Here is a 20146-nt window from a genome sequence, read left to right as displayed (position 1 = left end):
CAGAGCAGCATCTTTCTGCTAAAACATCTTTGTGGAAGTCAAAGGCTCAGCACTTCGACCTTAAATCTTGTCAAGGAAATGCAACGTTTCTGGGCTTGGAAGTGCTGATGGGGTTGATCCAGTTCCATGGATGTGACCGCTTTATCTCTTAACTCCTCCAAAATGATGGCAACCATCTGCTTTTGGAATCCAAAACTGCATGGGATTGATTAGAATTTTAAATTCAATCCATTTATGAAATGACATTTACATTGTTCCGTATTCATTCTCGTGTCTCTTTCATCTATGCCTGAGTCTAGTGTTTCTGTGCATTAAGTCAAGGGCAAATGCCCTTTTTTTTACATTTTCTGCAAAAACTGTGAGTGGCAATTAACCACTCTAGTAATTAATATAGTATAATTTAGTAATTAATACTATAGGCAATATATTGGTGTATACCAAGTCAAGTCACATTTATTTATATAGCACTTTCCAGCTAGCAGGGAACATTGGCTATTGTTCTGGCAAGATGCTCTCAAAGTTATGAACATTCTTCCAGTAATTTTGATAGAATATTCATTCAAAATGTGGTCTTTAATAACATTCTTTATAGTACTTTGTTAATGAAACATTTTAGTTAGACATTCTTTTAACATTTTTCTGTTACTACTTACTTATTTCACAATATGTAGAGAACATTTAAAAGTTATGTTTCATAATGTCTGCAAAATTATTAAATTGAACATTCCCTTAATGTTTTCTCTAACATTCACATAACCAAGGAAAAATGTTGTTTAACATTTTTGAACTTAATGTTTTCATAACTTAAGGGGAACATTTATAAAATGTTAGAAGATATTTTTGTTGGAGGGGTTTATACAATATAGACTGTTTTAAATCAGCTTCACATTAATAAACATGAAAATAATAATTTTGTAAAATTTGGTAATGATGTAAGATTAATCTATTATATAGCAAATTCAATTTCAGCTATAATCAGCTCTACAGCAGATAACGGTGTCCTTCTTCAGTTCAGTTTGGTTCAATGTTAATTCAATTCAGTTCAATAACTGTCAGTATTGCAAAGTTCAAAGGTCATGGTTTCCATTTCCTGGAAAGGCATTTTGGATAAAAGTATCTATCAAATGCATAAATATGAATGCAAAACTTGCACTGTACTGAGAAAATTATGTTCAAAATTGTTTTGTTTTTTTCAGTCTGTCTATTACAAATTTAAAAATCACATTTAATTCAGTGTGTTATTTGGCATTGTTTTTCTTTGTAATTATTTGTGAAATTATTGAGCAAAAAATCATCTCAAAGTGAACTGTACAGTATTGCTTTTCAGTAAGAACACTGTACACTCAAAAAAAGTTGGTGTAGAAACCATTTTTATTGAGAAATTGCTAGTAAAATTCACAAATAATTACACAGAATCGACAAGTAACATTGAATTAAACATGAAATTTTTAAGTTAGTAAGACTGAAAGATTGTTTTATTATAAAACATACTCCAAAAACTTTTTATCTTGTATTTACAACTTCTGAAAAATATTTTTACAGTGTAGCTTTCAACCATGAAAAACTGTCCAATCTATTTGCTTAATAATAATAAAAGCATGCCTCTTTAAAAAGACACCTGATTCAAGTCTACTGTATAGCACAAACAGTGCAGAACAAATAATGCACCAAAGTAGAGATGAAAGGAATACACTTATTAGTACACTGTAAAAATATATATATATATATATATATATACATACATATTTTTCAATTGTTTGAATACATTTAGAAAAAAATTACTTCTTTCTATACTTCAAAACTGCACATTTAATTAAATGTTACTTTAAATTTACTAGCAATTTCTGAGCAAAAATGGTTTTGCTGTAAGTCCTGCACCAACATTTTTCAGTGCATTCTTGCTTATTAGATAATTTGTTGATTTAAAAGAAAGTTTGTAACTAAATCTAATCTCAATACATCTGTTTTAGCAGTTTGTGTGTTTATGCATCACAAGCTCATGCTGTTCTATTATATTATTCTTCGTCAGCCCATTCCAAATAGTAGCTCATTGTTACTTTAATGCATTTTACTGCTTTTAACACCACCCTACAGATGATGTCTTCATTCAGCGACAACCACTGTGCATTATTGAGCATTTCAGCACCCAGATCAGATGATACAAGAGCTTGGCAGAATAAAGCAAACGAACTAGATGAACTTTAGAGTAGTGAGCCGTGCCAATCCGCTCTAAACCGGCATTGCAGCACAACTGGCTCAAATATAGGCAGCGATTCATCAGCGCCCGTCTGAAGGTGCGTGTGGTGTGGCCGCTCTTGTGTTGTGGGGTGTGGTCTGGGTGCAATGCAGTGCTGGACCGACCCACGTCACAAGTGGGACCACCTCTCCTCATCTGTAACTACGCTTGCCAATATCACGCTGAGACAGAGAGGGAGAGAGAGGAGGAAAACACTGCAGATTCTGGGTGTTGCCTTTCAGGTCCTGGATAGAGGGTAAAGGTCAGGTGACAGCGGTGCAGCTAGACGGATTGCAGCATCTTTTGCACCAGCTGCATGGTAAATAATTCACATGCAACCCAAGGTTGTCCTGTTTTTACTGGTTACAGTGAAGCAGCAATAATACGGAGCGAGTGAGACAGGTGTCCCGATAGAGCCGTTTAATGGATATGACAATGAAAGCTGGCGCAGATGTAGAGGTTGTTAATCATCTGGGCTCAATGGTCTTAGACATAGTTCTCCTTGTGTGTGTGTGTGTGTGTGTGTGTGTGTTAGTGTCGGCCACAGACGCATTTGTGGGAGATTTATATCCACTGCAGTAATGAAGTTACACTCACTCTGTTCTTTGGCAGAAGCATTAAACACCTCATAAGAGCTCTGCAGCAGGACGATAGTTCAGTTTTACCTCAGACACATCTGTCCCGTGATAAATATCATATGCACAAAGTGGCACTGCTCATTATTCCTTGTGTGTGTTTTTCCCCCATGTGTTTCCCATACAAAATGTGTTTGTACAGTGATGAAAAACAAGGTTCGTTGTTTTTGTTATTAAATCTTCCAGTGTATATTATTGTGCACATATCACTGGTGGAATCAACAGGAAAGTAACCCAACTAAGAACAAATGAACACTTATAATTACACATATAATTTCACAAACTATATCCAAATGATAGTTAATTCATGACTGAATTAGGAAGCTTAATGGTGGTAAGCATATTGATTTTGTGTACAAATGTATTTATTTGTTTTTTATATGTATTATTATTGTTATTGATATAATTATTATTATTATTATTATTACACATTTAATATTCATAGGCAACCATGTTGGTCCCATTGAGATAATAATTACAATAATAATTTGTTAAATTTTTTATTGCGCTTTACATGAAAGCGGGGGATCTCCTCAACCACCACCAGATCAAACTTATTCTCAAAAGAGACCAGGATCAGGTCAAGAAAGCAAAAAATTACTTACAAACTATGAAGAAATAAAATATAATTATCAAATAAAATAAAATCAATTATAATTATTAATATGTCAGTTTATTTCGTATTCATCTTTATCTTTTTTTTCCAAGAGAGACCAGGCCCAGATCCAGAAAGCATAAAAATACTTGCATAGATGCATATATATATATATATATATACACACACACACACATACTCAAAAACATATTTAAATATGAATGTTAAAAAAGAAAGCAAGAAACAATCACTATTGCAATAACTTTTCTATAATTCCATGGATTTAACCACAGTTTAGTGATTAGATATTAAACAGATTGCAAAAAGAGAAAGGCACTGAAAAATTAAGCTTCAGAAACCTTTATAACCGCTGTGAGTCCTGCATTAGTAGCCTAGACGAGTAACATTCAGTGATTTATGCTATTACACTAATAGGGGGCGCTGTATACACACACTACAGACGGACAGTGAGCCGCAGAGGACAGACACAAAGAAAAAGATCTCCTCAAATGCTGGTTTCAAGGTCTGTTCGTTTGAAGAGATATTTGATCTTAGAAGATCATAAAAGCACGTGGAGCATCCACAGTAATGCTATCAGATTATCAGCTATTGATTTTGTCTCTTGTTAGTGATGTATTATTAGTGACAGTGCTAATAGTTCCTTAGGTTGCTGCTGTAGTGATTTGAGTTTGCATAGTTGAAAAGTGTGAAAAGATCAATATACAATGATCATATGAGGAATCACGTTTTCTCAACCTGAGTTCATTGTATGAATACACACTGTAACTTTCAGAACTCAAAGCTTCATCTTTAGCCTTTATTCAAACTACACTGCAAAATATCTCATTCTGAACTTATGCAGCTTCCTGATGTCAGGCAAATGAAATCATCATGCATGTCCACATCTCAGTGAAACCTATTCAGTCTTCAAAAATATGGCTCATCCCACCCACTGTGCACAGTCATGCAATAAAGATGAAAAACGACTGTCAGCGGCAGAAAACCTAACAATAAGAGTAAATCTGTCAAACGTTGTGCTGCCTCTACTCCAGATCATTTCAGTCTGATCTGAGGAGTCTGAGAGGAACATTTCCGCACAGATTGTGAAGATGCGAAGCAGCTGTTTTTGAAGGACAGGGCAGTTAAACACTATATTATATGACAGCTAACTCACAGCCCATGTCTGAGCAGAACTGCAGCACTGTCAAGAAAAAAACTGCAGCACTGTCAAGAGAAAAACTAAAGTGTGACTGCTTTTGGTAAAAAAATAAAAAAAAAATTTAAAATTAAAACTATTATTATTGATGGTTACATATATTATATTTTTTGTACCATACTTTAGTTTTTCATGATGATGCATAGGCCTATATATATAAAACCCTGAATGATAATAGTTATTTTTTCCATACATTAGTTTATTTACAGGTGCTGGTCATATAATTAGAATATCATCAAAAAGTTGATTTATTTCACTAATTCCATTCAAAAAGTGAAACTTGTATATTATATTCATTCATTACACACAGACTTATATATTTCAAATGTTTATTTCTTTTAATTTTGATGATTATAACTGAAAACTAAGGAAAATCCCAAATTCAGTATCTCAGAAAATTAGAATATTACTTAAGACCAATGCAAAGAAATGATTTTTAGAAATCTTGGCCAACTGAAAAGTATGAACATGAAAAGTATGAGCATGTACAGCACTCAATACTTAGTTGGGGCTCCTTTTGCCTGAATTACTGCAGCAATGCGGCGTGGCATGGAGTCGATCAGTCTGTGGCACTGCTCAGGTGTTATGAGAGCCCAGGTTGCTCTGATAGTGGCCTTCAGGTCATCTGCATTCTTGGGTCTGGCATATCGCATCTTCCTCTTCACAATACCCCATAGATTTTCTATGGGGTTAAGGTCAGGCGAGTTTGCTGGCCAATTAAGAACAGGGATACCATGGTCCTTAAACCAGATACTGGTTGCTTTGGCACTGTGTGCAGGTGCCAAGTCCTGTTGGAAAATGAAATCTGCATCTCCATAAAGTTGGTCAGCAGCAGGAAGCATGAAGTGCTCTAAAACTTCCTGGTATACGGCTGCGTTGACCTTGGACCTCAGAAAACACAGTGGACCAACACCAGCAGATTACATGGCACCCCAACCCATCACTGACTGTGGAAACTTTACACTGGACCTCAAGCAACGTGGATTGTGTGCCTCTCCTCTCTTCCTCCAGACTCTGGGACCCTGATTTCCAAAGGAAATGCAAAATTTACTTTCATCAAGTAGTCCAGTCCTTTTTGTCTTTAGCCCAGGCGAGACGCTTCTGACGCTGTCTGTTGTTCAAGAGTGGCTTGACACAAGGAATGCGACAGCTGAAACCCATGTCTTGCATACATCTGTGCGTAGTGGTTCTTGAAGCACTGACTCCAGCTGCAGTCCACTCTTTGTGAATCTCCCCCACATTTTTGAATGGCTTTTGTTTCACAATCCTCTCTATTGCTTGTACACTTTTCCTTCCCTTCGCCTCTCTATTAATGTGCTTGGACACAGAGCTCTGTGAACAGGCAGCCTCTTTTGCAATGACCTTTTGTGTCTTGCCCTCCTTGTGCAATGTGTCAATGGTCGTCTTTTGGACAACTGTCAAGACAGCAGTCTTCCCCATGATTGTGTAGCCTACAGAACTAGACTGAGAGACCATTTAAAGGCCTTTGCAGGTGTTTTGAGTTAATTAGCTGATTAGAGTGTGGCACCAGGTGTCTTCAATATTGAACCTTTTCACAATATTCTAATTTTCTGAGATACTGAATTTGGGATTTTCCTTAGTTGTCAATTATAATCATCAAAATTAAAAGAAATAAACATTTGAAATATATCAGTCTGTGTGTAATGAATGAATATAATATAGAAGTTTCACTTTTGAATGAACTTTTGATGATATTCTAATTATATGACCAGCACCTGTATACACACACACATACATATACTGTAGGCTTATATATATGTATATGTATGTATGTATGTATATGTGTGTATATATATATATATATATATATATATATATATATATATGCAAGACAAAAATAAAGGTTTAGAATTTTTTAGAAAGGTTTTGAATTTTATATTTTGTGGCAACTAAATTAGGAAATGTTTTCATTTATTCCGTTAACACATTGGCTGATACATACTCATCTTGCATATGCTAATCTTATCTAAATATGTTACAATTAAGAAGTAAATGCACATTGTTCTTAAGGGGAGCATCTTCTCCTATTTTATTACCCCGTAGAAAATTTAGTTTTGCCTACATTATGGGAGCACATTTCCCCACAAGGCCAGTAAAACATGAAATCACCCACAGACTGTGCAGATAAAGGTCCTCTCTAGGAAAACAGCTTATTAAACAGGCTCAATAATGTGCTGATGAAAATCAAAAATTGCAGAAACTTTATACGAGTGTTAGGAGGTATCAAATAGCCTACCATTAGCTTCGTATAAAAACATTGCAGAGAAAAACAAATGTGTGTTTTGTAATGTTATCTTTCTCAGACTGACACACACACACAAATTGTGTGCTCGATGAGTAGTCAGTGCAGTCGTGTGCTGCAGAGGGGCGGAGCTTGTGATTGTGTGCAGACGACCTGAAGGAAGACCGCCCGAGTGAGTCTGCAGGAAAAACCGTGCTGTCAGGTGCAGCTGACGGGAGGAGAGAGGTGCTGACGGCCGGGTGAAGACTTTGTTCGCTTCCGCTGGGTTTGAGTGAGAAATGCAATACTCAAATCACCACTCTTTAAGCTCACGAACACCTCAGCGAGCGAACCAAAAGAGACTGGAATAATGCATCTCTCGAGTTCATGTGTATTTATGTTTCTCTGCGTAGAAAACATTTTTTTTCTGCTCCAGCATACACAAACACACGCGCACACATCGTGTAGTACTATCTGTTCGTTTGCTCCGGTAATCGAGCTGTGTTGTGTTCCTCTGCGTGTCTCTGGCGCTGACTCAGCATCTCTGCAGCCCGCTATTGGCTCGCAGCCTGGGTTGAAGCATCTACGGCGCACTGTATAAGCACCCAAAAGCATGACTGTGCAATTTTATAACCGGCAAAAAGCAACTTTGTTGAGCCTTACAATTACATTCGAGCGTCTAGTGTTCCACTGCGGCAGGCGATTCCCTATCACGAAATCAACAGGACACGTGAGACGGATGAGATACAGATACGGATGAGGCTACTAGAGAGGATGCACAAACAGCTAGCGCAACATAACCTACATGTTATAATATGGACAATATTTAAGCGGCCACGTCCCGCATTTTATAATTTATCTGTACATTATATAATATTATAGGCTATTCAATATATTATATAAGCTATTTTATTTTTTAATGCTTATGCATGTAATTTTATAGACAAGCAAGCTGCATATTAATTCAGAGACTACATGGAATATTTGTACTTTAAAAAACACTGTCTAACATGAATATTTAAACTAAAAGTCAATTCATGCTTGCTTTATTTATTCATTCATTTATTATTTTATTTTTAACACTTATATACACTGTAAAAATGTTGCTGCAATTATTTATAGCAACTTCAAAACTTAAATATCCAAAGTAACTATAAACAAAACTAAAGTTAACTAAATGTATATGTATAATATATATATATAATATATGCATGTGTACTGTGTATATTTATTATGTATATATAAATACACACACATACATTATATATTTTGAAAATACTTGTATATACATTTATATTCTTATATTATATATTATATATAATATATTTAATATATAAATATAACATATTTTTAATATATACATGTGTTTCTATTTATACATAATAAATATACACAGCATACACATATATTATGTAAAAAAAAACTTTTATTTTGGATATGATTAATCGTTTGACAGAACTATATATATATATATATATATATATATATATATATATATATCCTATGCCTTCATTATCTAAGAACATAAATCTGGATGTGAGCACATCCCTGCCATTAGCAACAGGCCACTTTCATCTCTTGATTGTCAGATTCATATTTTCTATTGATTATCTATAATTGGTATTGATCAATTCCTTTGCAAAAGCTTCTCGTAACCTCTGACATATGTGTACTGTATTTCCCATCATGCCTCACTGCTGCCAGTGTGTGTGCTGATTTTACTCACCATGGCTATTATCTGGTTAAATTATTAAAGTGCATGATAAACTGCAGTTTGATTGGGTTAGTCTTATTATCATCATAACGATATTAATATCACAACATCTTAGAGATTTGCACCCTGCTAAACTTCTTTTAATATACATTAGTATTCAAGATGCGTTTTGATCCTCTGGGAACTTCCTTATGAGGAAGATGTAATTATTATTTTAGAAAGCTCTTGGTCGTTTGTTATGCACTGGACTAAAAAGACTCCCGTGTGATCTGTAAAATTAATTAGAAAACTTCTTATAACCTTGGTACTTTGCTGCATTATTGAACCTTCCTGACAACAGAGGCCAAATCCTGCAGTGCATCAGCTCAGGCTGACGGCCGAATGGCTTTGTCTTGGCATGTGCATGGATTCAAGAGTGTCAGTGTCTAGCGAAGCAAAATATTTTTAATAAAGTGATCAGTTAAAGAGGTAAATGTTAATATCTCAACAGGTTATCTATAAATATAACATTGCTTTTTAGCAAATGTTTTTAGGTCTGCCTTTAATGGTAATTCAACTTTGATAGAAGTGCAGTACTGATTTTTTAATTAATCTGTATATACATTTATATAATTAGTATTTTAAACAACACTTTCATAATTTTTTTTATAAGTATATGCATGCAGGTTTATGAGTGCTTATTAATTAAGAGACTAAATAGAATATGTAGTAAAATTATATATGATAAAATTATTCCATATATGATATAACAAAATTATTTGTCACACATGATTATTTAAACTAAAAAAAGAAAAAATAAGTTTATTACAACATGACCAGTTACAGCATCTAAAAATTCTCTATATATTTATACACATTTTAAGGTCAAATTTTAATTAAAGGAATAATAACCTTCCAGTTATTAGTTGCATTATTATTATTATCTTGTAATTAACTTTGTTTTTAATTTATTTATTTGTTTGTATATTTGTATTGTTTTAATGTAGTGCTGTGTCATTCAGCCTGTGATAAGTATTTCTTACATTTTCTTCACTCACTTCACCTCATTTTGTGTGTTTGCATTGCTCTGCATGTGCAAAAACCTGCAAAATTACCAAAGATATTTCAAAATAACCCGAAGCAAAATTTATTGGCAAAGAAAGTTACACTTGCGAGGCATTCAACTTGATGGTTTGATCCGAAGGACACAGCTTATTCAGAATAGGGCTAAAAGTTCTACTTTTTCTTTTTATTAAAAACTAATGGTGCAAATAAATATTTTGTACTCAAAACAGCATTTTGAAATCTTTTATTTTCACATAAAATCACATCAAATTTTTTGAAAGATAGATGATTTTTAAAAGTTAAAATATTTTTTGCATCACAGGAATAACTTACATTTTACAATGTATTGAAATATAAACCAGCTCTTTTAAAAAGTAATAATATTTCACAATATTACTGTATTTTTTGATTGATTGAATAAATGCAGCACCTTTTTTTTATTTTTTTTTTACAAAAACATTTTTATCAATTTTATCAACAAATTTATCCAAACTTTTCACAGACAAAACACACGTTTAATCATGTAGATAAAGATTGCAACTGGGGTGAGCACATTAAGTCTAGCTGCAATAGGATGAGTGATTTAAAAAGAGAAAAAACGCAGCAAATGCACTAAAGAACATGTGATGCATGTGAGTCGCTTTTAATGATTCAGAAAGTCACAGCCTCTTGACTTCACCTTTTATACAATTTTAAAGGCTTTCGTCTATTTGGGGCATCGAGGTGAATTGCTGAACACCCCAATGACCCCAATGACCCAAAGTCCTCCATCTTCATCGATTTTCCAAGGGGAGGGTGCTGCTCCTGCCTCGTTGACAAAGTAAGCCGGCGTATAAATACAGGACAGAACGCAGCAATGCCCTCACCACACCATCTATTCACAAGCACCATTCACCATGGACATGATAGTGACCTCCCGCAGAAGGGCTTTGGAGACACGGACTATCCGCGCACCGTCCTCCACTATGCGCTCGTGGACTAAGAGCAGTCCTCTGTCTTTCAAAAGATCCACAAATGTGGCCGCATCCAGGGCTGCGTACAGCCCCGCCGTGCTCGCGTCTCCGGAAGGCTTCGAGCTGAGCGCAGCGCTCAATGGAGATCCGGTGCGCAGTAACGAGAAGGAGCAGCTCCAGGGGCTCAACGACCGCTTCGCAAGCTACATCGACAAGGTTCGCTTCCTCGAGGAGCAAAACAAGCAGCTGGAGACTGAGATCCAAGCGCTGAAGCAGCAGAACTTGTCGCAGTCCATGCAAAGCGATGCGTACGACCGTGAGCTCCAAGACCTGCGCTGCGCCCTGGAGCAGCTCCACAAGGAGAAGGCGCAGATGCTGCTCGACACGGACCACATGGATGAGGATCTGCAGCGGCTCCGAGAGCGCTACGAAGATGAAGCCAGGCTCAGAGAGCACATGGAGTCTGCGATCCGGGGCATGAAGAAAGGCAAGGACGACTCGCTTCTGATGAAGCTGGAGTTGGAAAGGAAAGTCCAGGCGCTCGTGGACGAAATGGACTTCTTGCGGCAGAACCACGAGGAGGAGATCAGCGAGCTTCTGGCTCAGCTTCAAGCCGCGCAAGTGCCGGTGGTGGAGATGAGGGACCTCCAGAAGACCGACATCACCTCTGCGCTCCGGGAGATCCGCGCTCAACTGGACGGGCTCTCCTCCAAGAACCTCCAGCAGGCTGAAGAGGTGTTCAAGTGCCGCTATGCCATGCTGACGGACGCCGCAGAACACAACAAGGGTGCTATAAAGTCCATACGGGACGAGATCGCAGACTACCGCCGTCAGATCCAAGCCAAGAACATTGAGCTGGAGGCTATTCGTGGCACCAAAGATTCATTGGAAAGGCAGCTGCATGATATCGAAGACCGCCACAACACCGACGTTGGCAGTTATCAGGTCAGTTTATAAAAAATAAAAAGTAAGTTTAACTTAAAATATTTAATGTATACATATTAAACTAATTAATTAAAAATACACAATTAGGTGTTTTATGCATAGTTTTATTAAAATAAATAATTACATTTAATGTTTAATATTATATTAAATAAAATGTGTTTTATTTGAATTTGATCAAAATGTGATCTCGTTGTTTTCTGATTTGTATCAGATCTGGAAAAAAAAAAAACTCAAAACAGAAATCCTGCTGTACTAGTATGATGTAAGTGTAAACACTGTGCAGTTGCGCGTTGCGCAACCACTTGATGTAATGGCTTTCGGATGCTTTTACGCAGGTTTCATGATATACATTTATAAACGTTTTGTTCTTGGGTTGTTTTTATTTTCTTATTATAATGTCTTTGATCGAAGCAAAGGTACATGGCTGTGTTGCAAAATATAGGATGGCCCAAAAATGCTGCACACTAGGTTTTGAACCGCAGCCATTTTTTCACAGGTGGTTTGCGCACTGCGTGCGTAATCATGCGCAACGTGCAGTGCGCATACGTTTTACTAGCCCTGCGGGATTTCATTTTAGTGGCCTGTTGAGTTAGTTTGAGCCAGATCTGGTATAATTTATAAAACAAGTCATGTAGGGTGCTACACTGGGTACTAAGAGGACATTAACTCCAAATGAGAACTTTTATAAATTAAGTTGTTTAATAAAAGCAAATTTGATTGATTATTTTAGTCAATACATACTTAGTAATTTATTGTTTAATTTTAAGTGGAATCTAATGAAGTTGGGAATGAATTTATTGCACCTGCTTCAACAGGAAATGATTCATCAATTGGAAAATGATCTGAAGGGAACAAAATGGGAAATGGCTCGTCATCTTCGTGAATATCAAGATCTGCTTAATGTCAAGATGGCACTGGATGCTGAAATAGCAGCTTACAGGTAGAGTTGTGTAGCTTTTTGCTCTTTTGCATGTCCTTGATTTGATCAATGACAATTTTCTCTCTCAAATGTAGGAAACTGCTGGAGGGTGAGGAGACACGCTTCCGTACCGTCTCCGGAAGTATTCCAAGCCCTGTGTTTGCCTACAGCCAGCCTAAAACCTCCAAGGTCAAACATAAAATAGTGGAGGAGATCATTGAGGAGACCAAAGGAGAGAGTGAACTCGATGAGGATCTGGCAGAGGTGGCTAAAGAAGTGGCGGAAGAAGCTGGTGAGGGTGAAGAGGAGGAAAAGGAGGAAGAGATTGTCGCCGCCAGTCAGGCCAAAGTGAGTTCTGCTGCTCCTGAGGGCAAAGAAGAGGAAGAGGCAGAAGGAGGAGATGAGGAAGAAACAGCAGAAGAGGGAGAAGCTGCTGAGGAGGAAGAGAAAGAAGAGGAAGAGGAAGCAGAAGAGGGGGAAGAAGCGGAAGAAGGTGAGGAGGAAGAGGAACAACAAATGGAAGTGATTGGGGAGACAGAACTGAGTGGTGATAAATCTCCAACAGCAGAGAAAGAAGGCAGCGAGAAAGACGAAGAAGGAAAGGAAGAGGAGGAGGAGGAGGGTGGTGAAGAACAAGAGGTGGAAAGTAAAGAAGAAACCAAAGATGATGAGGAGAAGAAAGAAAAAGCTGATGAAAAAGACGACGAGAAAGAGGAGACCAAATCCGAAGGAGATGAAGAGAAGAAAGACGAGTCTGGAGGAGAGGAAACAAAGGCTGATTCAGAGAAGAGCGACAAAAAGAGCGATTCAGAAGATGAGAAGAAATCACCAGAAAAGGAGAAACCAGAAAGCCCAGTAGAAGAAAAGCAGCAAGAAAAAGAAGAAGTTGTTCCCAACGGAGACCAGACGAGCCCGACCAAAGAAGAAGCCAGTCCGAAAGAGGAGGTCCAAACCAGAACAGTGGAAACCATCACCAATGGAGACAAGGAGAGCAAAGAGAAAGAGAAGAAGTCAGAGGAAAAGCCTCAGGAGACAAAGAAAGTCACCAAGAAGGTGGAGAAAGTCAGTCCACAGGCAAAGAAGGAAATCAAAGAAAAATGACTTTGACAGGGAATTAGTTATAACCAATTGTTAGAAATAATTCTATTTGATGCAAATGGCATTTGATGCAGCTAGCAAAATAATTGCATGCGTGTTAATGACTGACTGACTTGCATGTGTGGTCTGGAGGGATGTACTGAGTCATGCTGAGCCGTCGCGTCTGAAACAGAAACTATAGCGCGTTTGACTTAAAGTGCAAGTTCATTTATGCTGCTAATGACTTGAACAACGAGAGATTTTACACGAATGTGAAGTTGTTTGGCAATAATGGTGCTATAATATCATCACTCGCAGGCACACTTTGAGCTGAAACTCCATTTCATTATTTAAAATGATATGATGTCTTTCTAGTATACTTCTTGCCTTAAGACATAATGCACTGACTCAATGATAAGACTCGGTTTGTTAACGTGAGACACAACAGCTGTTAACAATGATACTGTGAAAGCTAAAGGTGCTGCTCTTTGCAATATCACCTCAATCAATAAAAGCTCATCAAGTCCTTACAAAACTCCTAGCGTGTTTGAATTTATGCTACTGTACACTGCTGTTCAGAAGCTTGGGGTTGATTATTATCATGTTTTTGAAAGAAGTCTCTTACGCTCATCAAAAATACTGGGAAAACAGTGAAATCCAATTTAAAACTTTTTACAATGTCATTTATTCCTGTGATCAAAGCTGAATTTTCAGCATCATGACTCCAGTCTTCAGTGTCACATGATGCTTCAGAAATCATTCTCATATGCTGATTTGCTGCTCAAGAAACATTTCTTGTAAATGTTGAAAACAGCAGGGTTATTAGAGTTAATTAAACCATTACAAATCATGTATTTTACTTGAAATAAAATACATTTAACTAAAATAATATCAAAGGCAACATTTCTTATTTTTGTTTAGTTTAACTTGAAGTAAAATAACTAAAACCGATAAATAAAAATTAATAAAAACTACAGACATTTGTTTAAAAAAAAACCCTAATAAAAATGACAAAAATAAAAAACAAATATAAAAATGTTTTTAATTAAAGTGTTAACAGGAAATATAAAATAATATCTTATTCAAAATATTAACAAAAACTATAATAGTACATCAGTGATACTGAAATAACACTGGAAAACAGTTAATATTTTGTATAGACCCTGTTTTTTCGCCATTTACTTCCAGATTTATTGATAAAAAGGAAGTTTAAAAATCTGCATTTATTTGAAATTGAAATTTGTCTTTACTGTCTCTTTTGATCAATTTAATGCATCCTCGCTGAATAAAAGTTTTCATTTCTCTTAATAGAACCAAATAGCACAAAGATTATCACAAAAAAAGTAATTTCATGTTGGAAAGTTCATACATAAACCTAAACATTTATATTTTGTCACACAAAGTTACCACTGCAACCCACAATTCACAAAATTGCTAGTCTTACTGCTATCATAAAATGGTTCCTGCATAATAAAAATATTAAAATTACAAATTGATCCTTCCATTAGAAGATAAAGTCCTTTACGTGTAAACTAAGATTAATAGTTGGCATTAAAACCTTCATTTTTCCTACATGGGCAAACGCAAAGAATGACAGCTAGACCGAAAAAGTGAAGCATGACTAATCTCACAAACGTTTCATCGTGACGTGCACATTAATCACATTTTTCTTCTCAAACGAGGCCAGTCCATTAGTGTGACTAGACATCAATGTGTAGCTCTCAATTAGGATAATGCTTGAGCCAAGTGCTCTGGATCATCAGGTAACCGAATTTGTCGCTGAGGGGGCAGTAATTGGATTTGCATACATAAAAACACTAATTCTGTAATGCAAACATTACATCAATACAGATTTGTGCTGATCAGTGGGTTTGGCTTGGGATCACAACTGGGGTGACTGCTACGGGGCGTTTGGCTGACACACTTAGTGCACAGTGGTTATAGTTCATAGATGAACTCTAATAGGGTTCAAGCCTACAACTTTCAGGTTAACAGCTCAGATTTTTACCTCTCACCTCGTGCATACGTGCATGGATGTGGGAATCCAAAGCTGTGCTTTCTGTGGATTCTGCTGTGCTGTTGTTCAAGTGCTGAATGTGCACAAAACGGTCACATGACATCACTCTAGTGAATCACTTTAGCTGAGCTCTGAGGTTTCTTGCATTATATTGATTACAGCTGTCATGAATAAATAATCAATGCACAGCTGTACTAGCAGATTTAGTGGGTTGTAGCTTACCTGATTGAGAACAAGGGCTGTGCTTGAAATACCACTATCTCTGCAGTATGCAATATATATTGTGTGCAGTATGCACATTTTCTGTATGCCTTAAATATATGGATTACCTAAAATGTGCAGCAAACAACAGAGCACACTACATGGGATACTGCATCCCACAATGCATCATGCTCAAACTTTCATTTCTGGAATTACAAATGAACAGGAAGTCATTTTTCAGGATTTAAAGCAATAGGTCACCCTGAAAAGAAAATTTGCCTGAAAATTTCTTCACCCTCAGGCCATCAAAGATGTAGATGAGTTTGTTTCTTCATCAGAGCATATTTGGAGAAATGTAGCATTGTATCACTCGCTCACCAATGGATCCTCTGTAGTGAATGGGTGATAAAAACATCACAGTAATCCACACCACTCCAGTCCATCAGTTAACATCTTATGAAGTGAAAAACTGAGTGTTTGTAAGAAACAAATCCATTATTATTGTGTTTTAATTTAAAACCTTTGCTTATCCAGTGAAAAGTGCATCCTCTGTTGTCCTCTCACATCAAAATCCACCCACATATTTATTTAGGACTGTTTTTGCTTGTAAACTATGTTTGATCTGTGCAGATTTCTCTCCTGATTCAGACATGATGACTTTTTCACTAGAGAAAGTAATATTAGGACTAACAGGTAAAAACGCCTTAATGACTGATTTGTTTCTTACAAACACTCAGTTTTTCACTTCGCAAGATTTTAAATGATGGTCGTGTGGATTATTGTGATGTTTTCATCAGCTGTTTGGACTCTCATTCTGACGGCACCCATTCACTGCAAAGGATCCATTGGTGAGCAAGTGATGTAATGTTAAATTTCTCCAAATCTATTCAGATGAAGAAACAAAATCATCTACATCTTGGACAGCAGTATATATAGCAGTATAGAGTATATTGTAGCAAATTTTTACGTTTTGGTGACTGATTCTTTTAATTGAAGAGGCCCGACCTTACACACAATTTGACAAATTACAATGAATTATGCATGTCACATAACTTAATTTGTTCTGTCACATAATACCATAGCATATATTGTATACTGCACAGTTGGCGTAGGCAGAAAAACGACAACAACAGAGAAACGCACCAAGTTAAGTAAGGTTTGTCAAGTTTTTATTGGTAGGCAATGAGCCTTTCTTTGAGGATCTGGTCTAAGGCATTTTGAATACTAAGCACACTTGTGTTATCATAGGCAGTTGACAGTGTGATTAATGCTGAAGGCATACAGACACAATGCTCAAAGAATATTATTTGCATTTCAGTAAATAAAATGGCAATCGAAACAACACAAGCAACCTGCAATCACAACTTCCTTGCCAAGCGCAAACGTAAGGCATGTCTTCATGCATAGGCTACTCTGGCTTTGGCCGATCTCTATGGTTGCATTTATTATTCTTGTCTGCATATATGGTTTGCTTTTAATTTGAACTGAATCTGAAATCGATCAGCAGGACACAGTGAAGTTGTTGTTGAGATGTCTGCGTGTGTGAGATAAATGCACGAGGTTTGATCACCTCCAGATAGCACCAGGGGTTTGGTCCGGTGTGTTTACTTCTCTTTTGGCTTGGCTTTCTCATCTTCACTCTCTTTCTCCTCTCCTCCTTTCTTTTTCTCCTCTTCTTTTCCAGCGTCATCCTTCTCAGCCTCATCTTCTTCTTCACCTTCTTCTTGATCACCTTCTTCACCCTCTCCTCCTTCCTCTCCCTCTTTTCCTTCTTCCTCTTCCTGTTCTCCTTCATCCTCACCTTCTTCCTCTCCTCCCTCTTCACCTGTTAAAGAGACGATAGGGTACAAATGTCAGCATTGCAATAGGACTGGGTGTTACAAAAATGATATTTAGCATTTTGATTATATATGTTAAATACATTAAAAATCTAGCTATAATCAACTTTTCTCACTAAATGAAGAGAAAATTAAAATTAAAAAAATCATTTAAAATAAAATCATTTTCATTTATATGCACCAATAAACAATAATAAATCAACAGTGACTTAAATTAAAATAAATTATATACAATGTATAAAAAACAAATGATCCTCACCCTCTTCTTTTTCTTCTTCCTCCTCCTTCTCACCCTCTTCCTCCTCTACCTCCTCCTCCTCTTCCTCTTCCTCTTCTTCTTTCTCTGGACTTGCCCTGGCCTCCTGTGCCTTGCCGGCTTCAATGATTTCATCTGGTATGGCAGAGTAGCTCATCAGTCTGGTTCCCAGAAGATAGGGGGCGCCAGAGGCCAGACTGGCCTGCACAGAGAAAACGGGACGGCCGAAAGAAGGAGTGGCGGCGATGGAGGGAGAAAACACACTGGACATACCGCCAATTCCGCCCACGTTGAAGCGTGTTTCTTCTCCTTCTAGAAGCTTCCTGTTGGAATGTAAACAGACTTATATTCAAGATATATTTAAGTTTGGGAGAGATCAAATGTAATCAATGTAAAAACCATATTGATTGACCAATTTTATGGCCTTGGTTATATAGATTATACCTGTCAATTGCAACAAATGTTTTCCTACAAAACTGTTGATGTTACTAACCTGTAAGCAGCAATCTCAATGTCCAAGGCCATTTTCACATTGAGAAGGTCCTGATATTCTTTGAGGTAACGGGCCATTTCACTCTTCATGGTTCTTAGCTCATTCTCCAAATCACCGATGGTGTCCTGTCCAGGCAAAAAAAGTATTTAAAGACTTTTCGTAGAACAGAATTGCAGTATTTAGCTTTCCTGTAGCTGAAACAGTGGGACATGGCCCTAACAATGCCAAGGTAATGGGTTCAATTCCCAGGAAAAGCAAGAACTGATAAAATGTGTACTATGAATGCAATGTAAGTCAGTTTGGATACAAGCATCTGCCTAATGCATAAATGTATATTGTACATGTAGTTATCATTCTGACCTGTAGGGCGGCGATCTCTGCACTCTGTTTCTCCTCGACTTCTTGCAATTGTCGCTCCAGAGCTTGGTTCATGCCCTGGCATGCTTCGATCTCCAGGTCTCGAGCTTTCAGCAGGCGACGGTACTCCCCAGCCTCGTCTTTAGCAGTGCGGATGTTCTCCGTGTGTTTGGCCGTGTCATCCGTCATGGTGCTCACCTTCCCACGGAACCACTCCTCCGCAGCCTGGATGTTCTGCTGCGCCAGACGCTCATACTGACCTCGGATATCTCTGAGAGCTACAGAGAGGTCCGGTTTGGCCACTTCCATCTCAACGGACACCTGGGCACTGTATTGCACCTGGGCTTGGAGCTCGGCGATTTCACTTTCATGGAGCCTCTTGAGAAAGGCCAGCTCATCTAGAAGATTGTCAGCCCTTTTTTCAAGCTCAGAGCGGGCCAACGCTGCATCGTCCGCTCCCTTCCTGGCATCCACCAGCCGTGTTTCGGCTTCCTCACGGGCCAGGACCTCTTCTTCGTAGCGACCCTGCAAGGCCTTGAGCGCCTCTTCCAGTCGGTCCCGCCTTTCTTGAGCCGCTTGGCGCTGCCTACGGGCCTCGTCTACCGCCGCACGGAGTTCCCTCGCCTCTTGCTCGTAGAGCCCCCTAAGACGGGAGGGTTCGCAGTGCCTCTGGCGCAATAACATCAGCTCTGCCTCCAGGGAACGGTTCTGGAGCTCCAGGCCATGCACGCGGTCAATGAAGCTGGCGAAGCGGTCATTAAGGTCCTGAAGTTGAGCCCTCTCCTGCGTCCGCACTGTTTTGAACTCCGAGCTCAGGTGAGTAGCCTGGCTCAGGTCCAGATCTGCCGATGCAGCAGAAAGCTGCAGACCTGCTGAGGAGGACAGAACCGAGGCACGGGACGGGGATGAATAGGTCGAATAGACGGAGCGAGAGCGACTGCTTCCTCCGCTGAAGGGCGTCCCGCTGTGTACCACCACCCTCCTCCGTTGCACAGACGGCAGATAGGGGTTGTAACTCAAGGAGCTCATGTTTGTTGAAGAGAGAAGAGAGAAGAGAGCAGAGACGGTTTCCGCAGTGCTGCTGCTGCTGCTGCTGTGGAGAGAGGTCTGCAAGGATGCAGCGGCACTGGCAGGGCTTTTTATAGCAGGAGGCGAGACTCTGACGCAGAGCTTTTTACTGACAGCATGAATCGATTACCTTCCTGTCCAGGCTGGGATGGGTTCTCGGGGAGTGGAAGGGGAAATTACAGAAATGGATTGGCAATGCGAGAACGAACGAGAGAGTGAGCACAGCAAAAAGGGCAATGAGGACAAAGATTTCAAGAGCTTGTAGAGGAAAAACACAAGTCGTCATTTATTTATTTGGATCCCCATTAGCCACTATCATGGTATGTCATTCATTCATAAC

The 20146-nt window shown here is 38.2% G+C and overlaps 2 protein-coding genes across 2 annotated transcripts; one reads left to right on the top strand and one right to left on the bottom strand.

The window, feature by feature from the left end:
• The first annotated feature begins 10033 nt into the window (after positions 1–10033).
• Positions 10034–14105, top strand: nefmb (neurofilament medium chain b). The gene is made up of 3 exons (XM_058785552.1): positions 10034–11580; positions 12396–12520; positions 12595–14105. Exons 1-3 carry the CDS (start codon positions 10579–10581, stop codon positions 13598–13600), a joined length of 2133 nt encoding a protein of 710 aa, XP_058641535.1. The 5' UTR covers positions 10034–10578; the 3' UTR covers positions 13601–14105.
• A 2841-nt stretch (positions 14106–16946) lies between these two features.
• Positions 16947–19773, bottom strand: neflb (neurofilament light chain b). Its single transcript, XM_058785554.1, has 4 exons — positions 18742–19773; positions 18382–18506; positions 17892–18211; positions 16947–17619 (listed from the first exon to the last, which is right to left on the bottom strand). The coding sequence occupies exons 1-4, from the start codon at positions 19765–19767 to the stop codon at positions 17399–17401; spliced, it is 1692 nt and encodes a 563-aa protein (XP_058641537.1). The 5' UTR covers positions 19768–19773; the 3' UTR covers positions 16947–17398.
• Between the last annotated feature and the right edge of the window lie 373 nt (positions 19774–20146).

Source organism: Onychostoma macrolepis, chromosome 08 (genome assembly GCF_012432095.1).
Source record: "Onychostoma macrolepis isolate SWU-2019 chromosome 08, ASM1243209v1, whole genome shotgun sequence".
In the NCBI taxonomy this organism is placed as follows: Eukaryota; Metazoa; Chordata; class Actinopteri; order Cypriniformes; family Cyprinidae; genus Onychostoma; species Onychostoma macrolepis.
The sequence above is the reverse complement of the archived record's forward strand: the minus strand, read 5'-3'. Positions and strand labels throughout refer to the sequence as shown.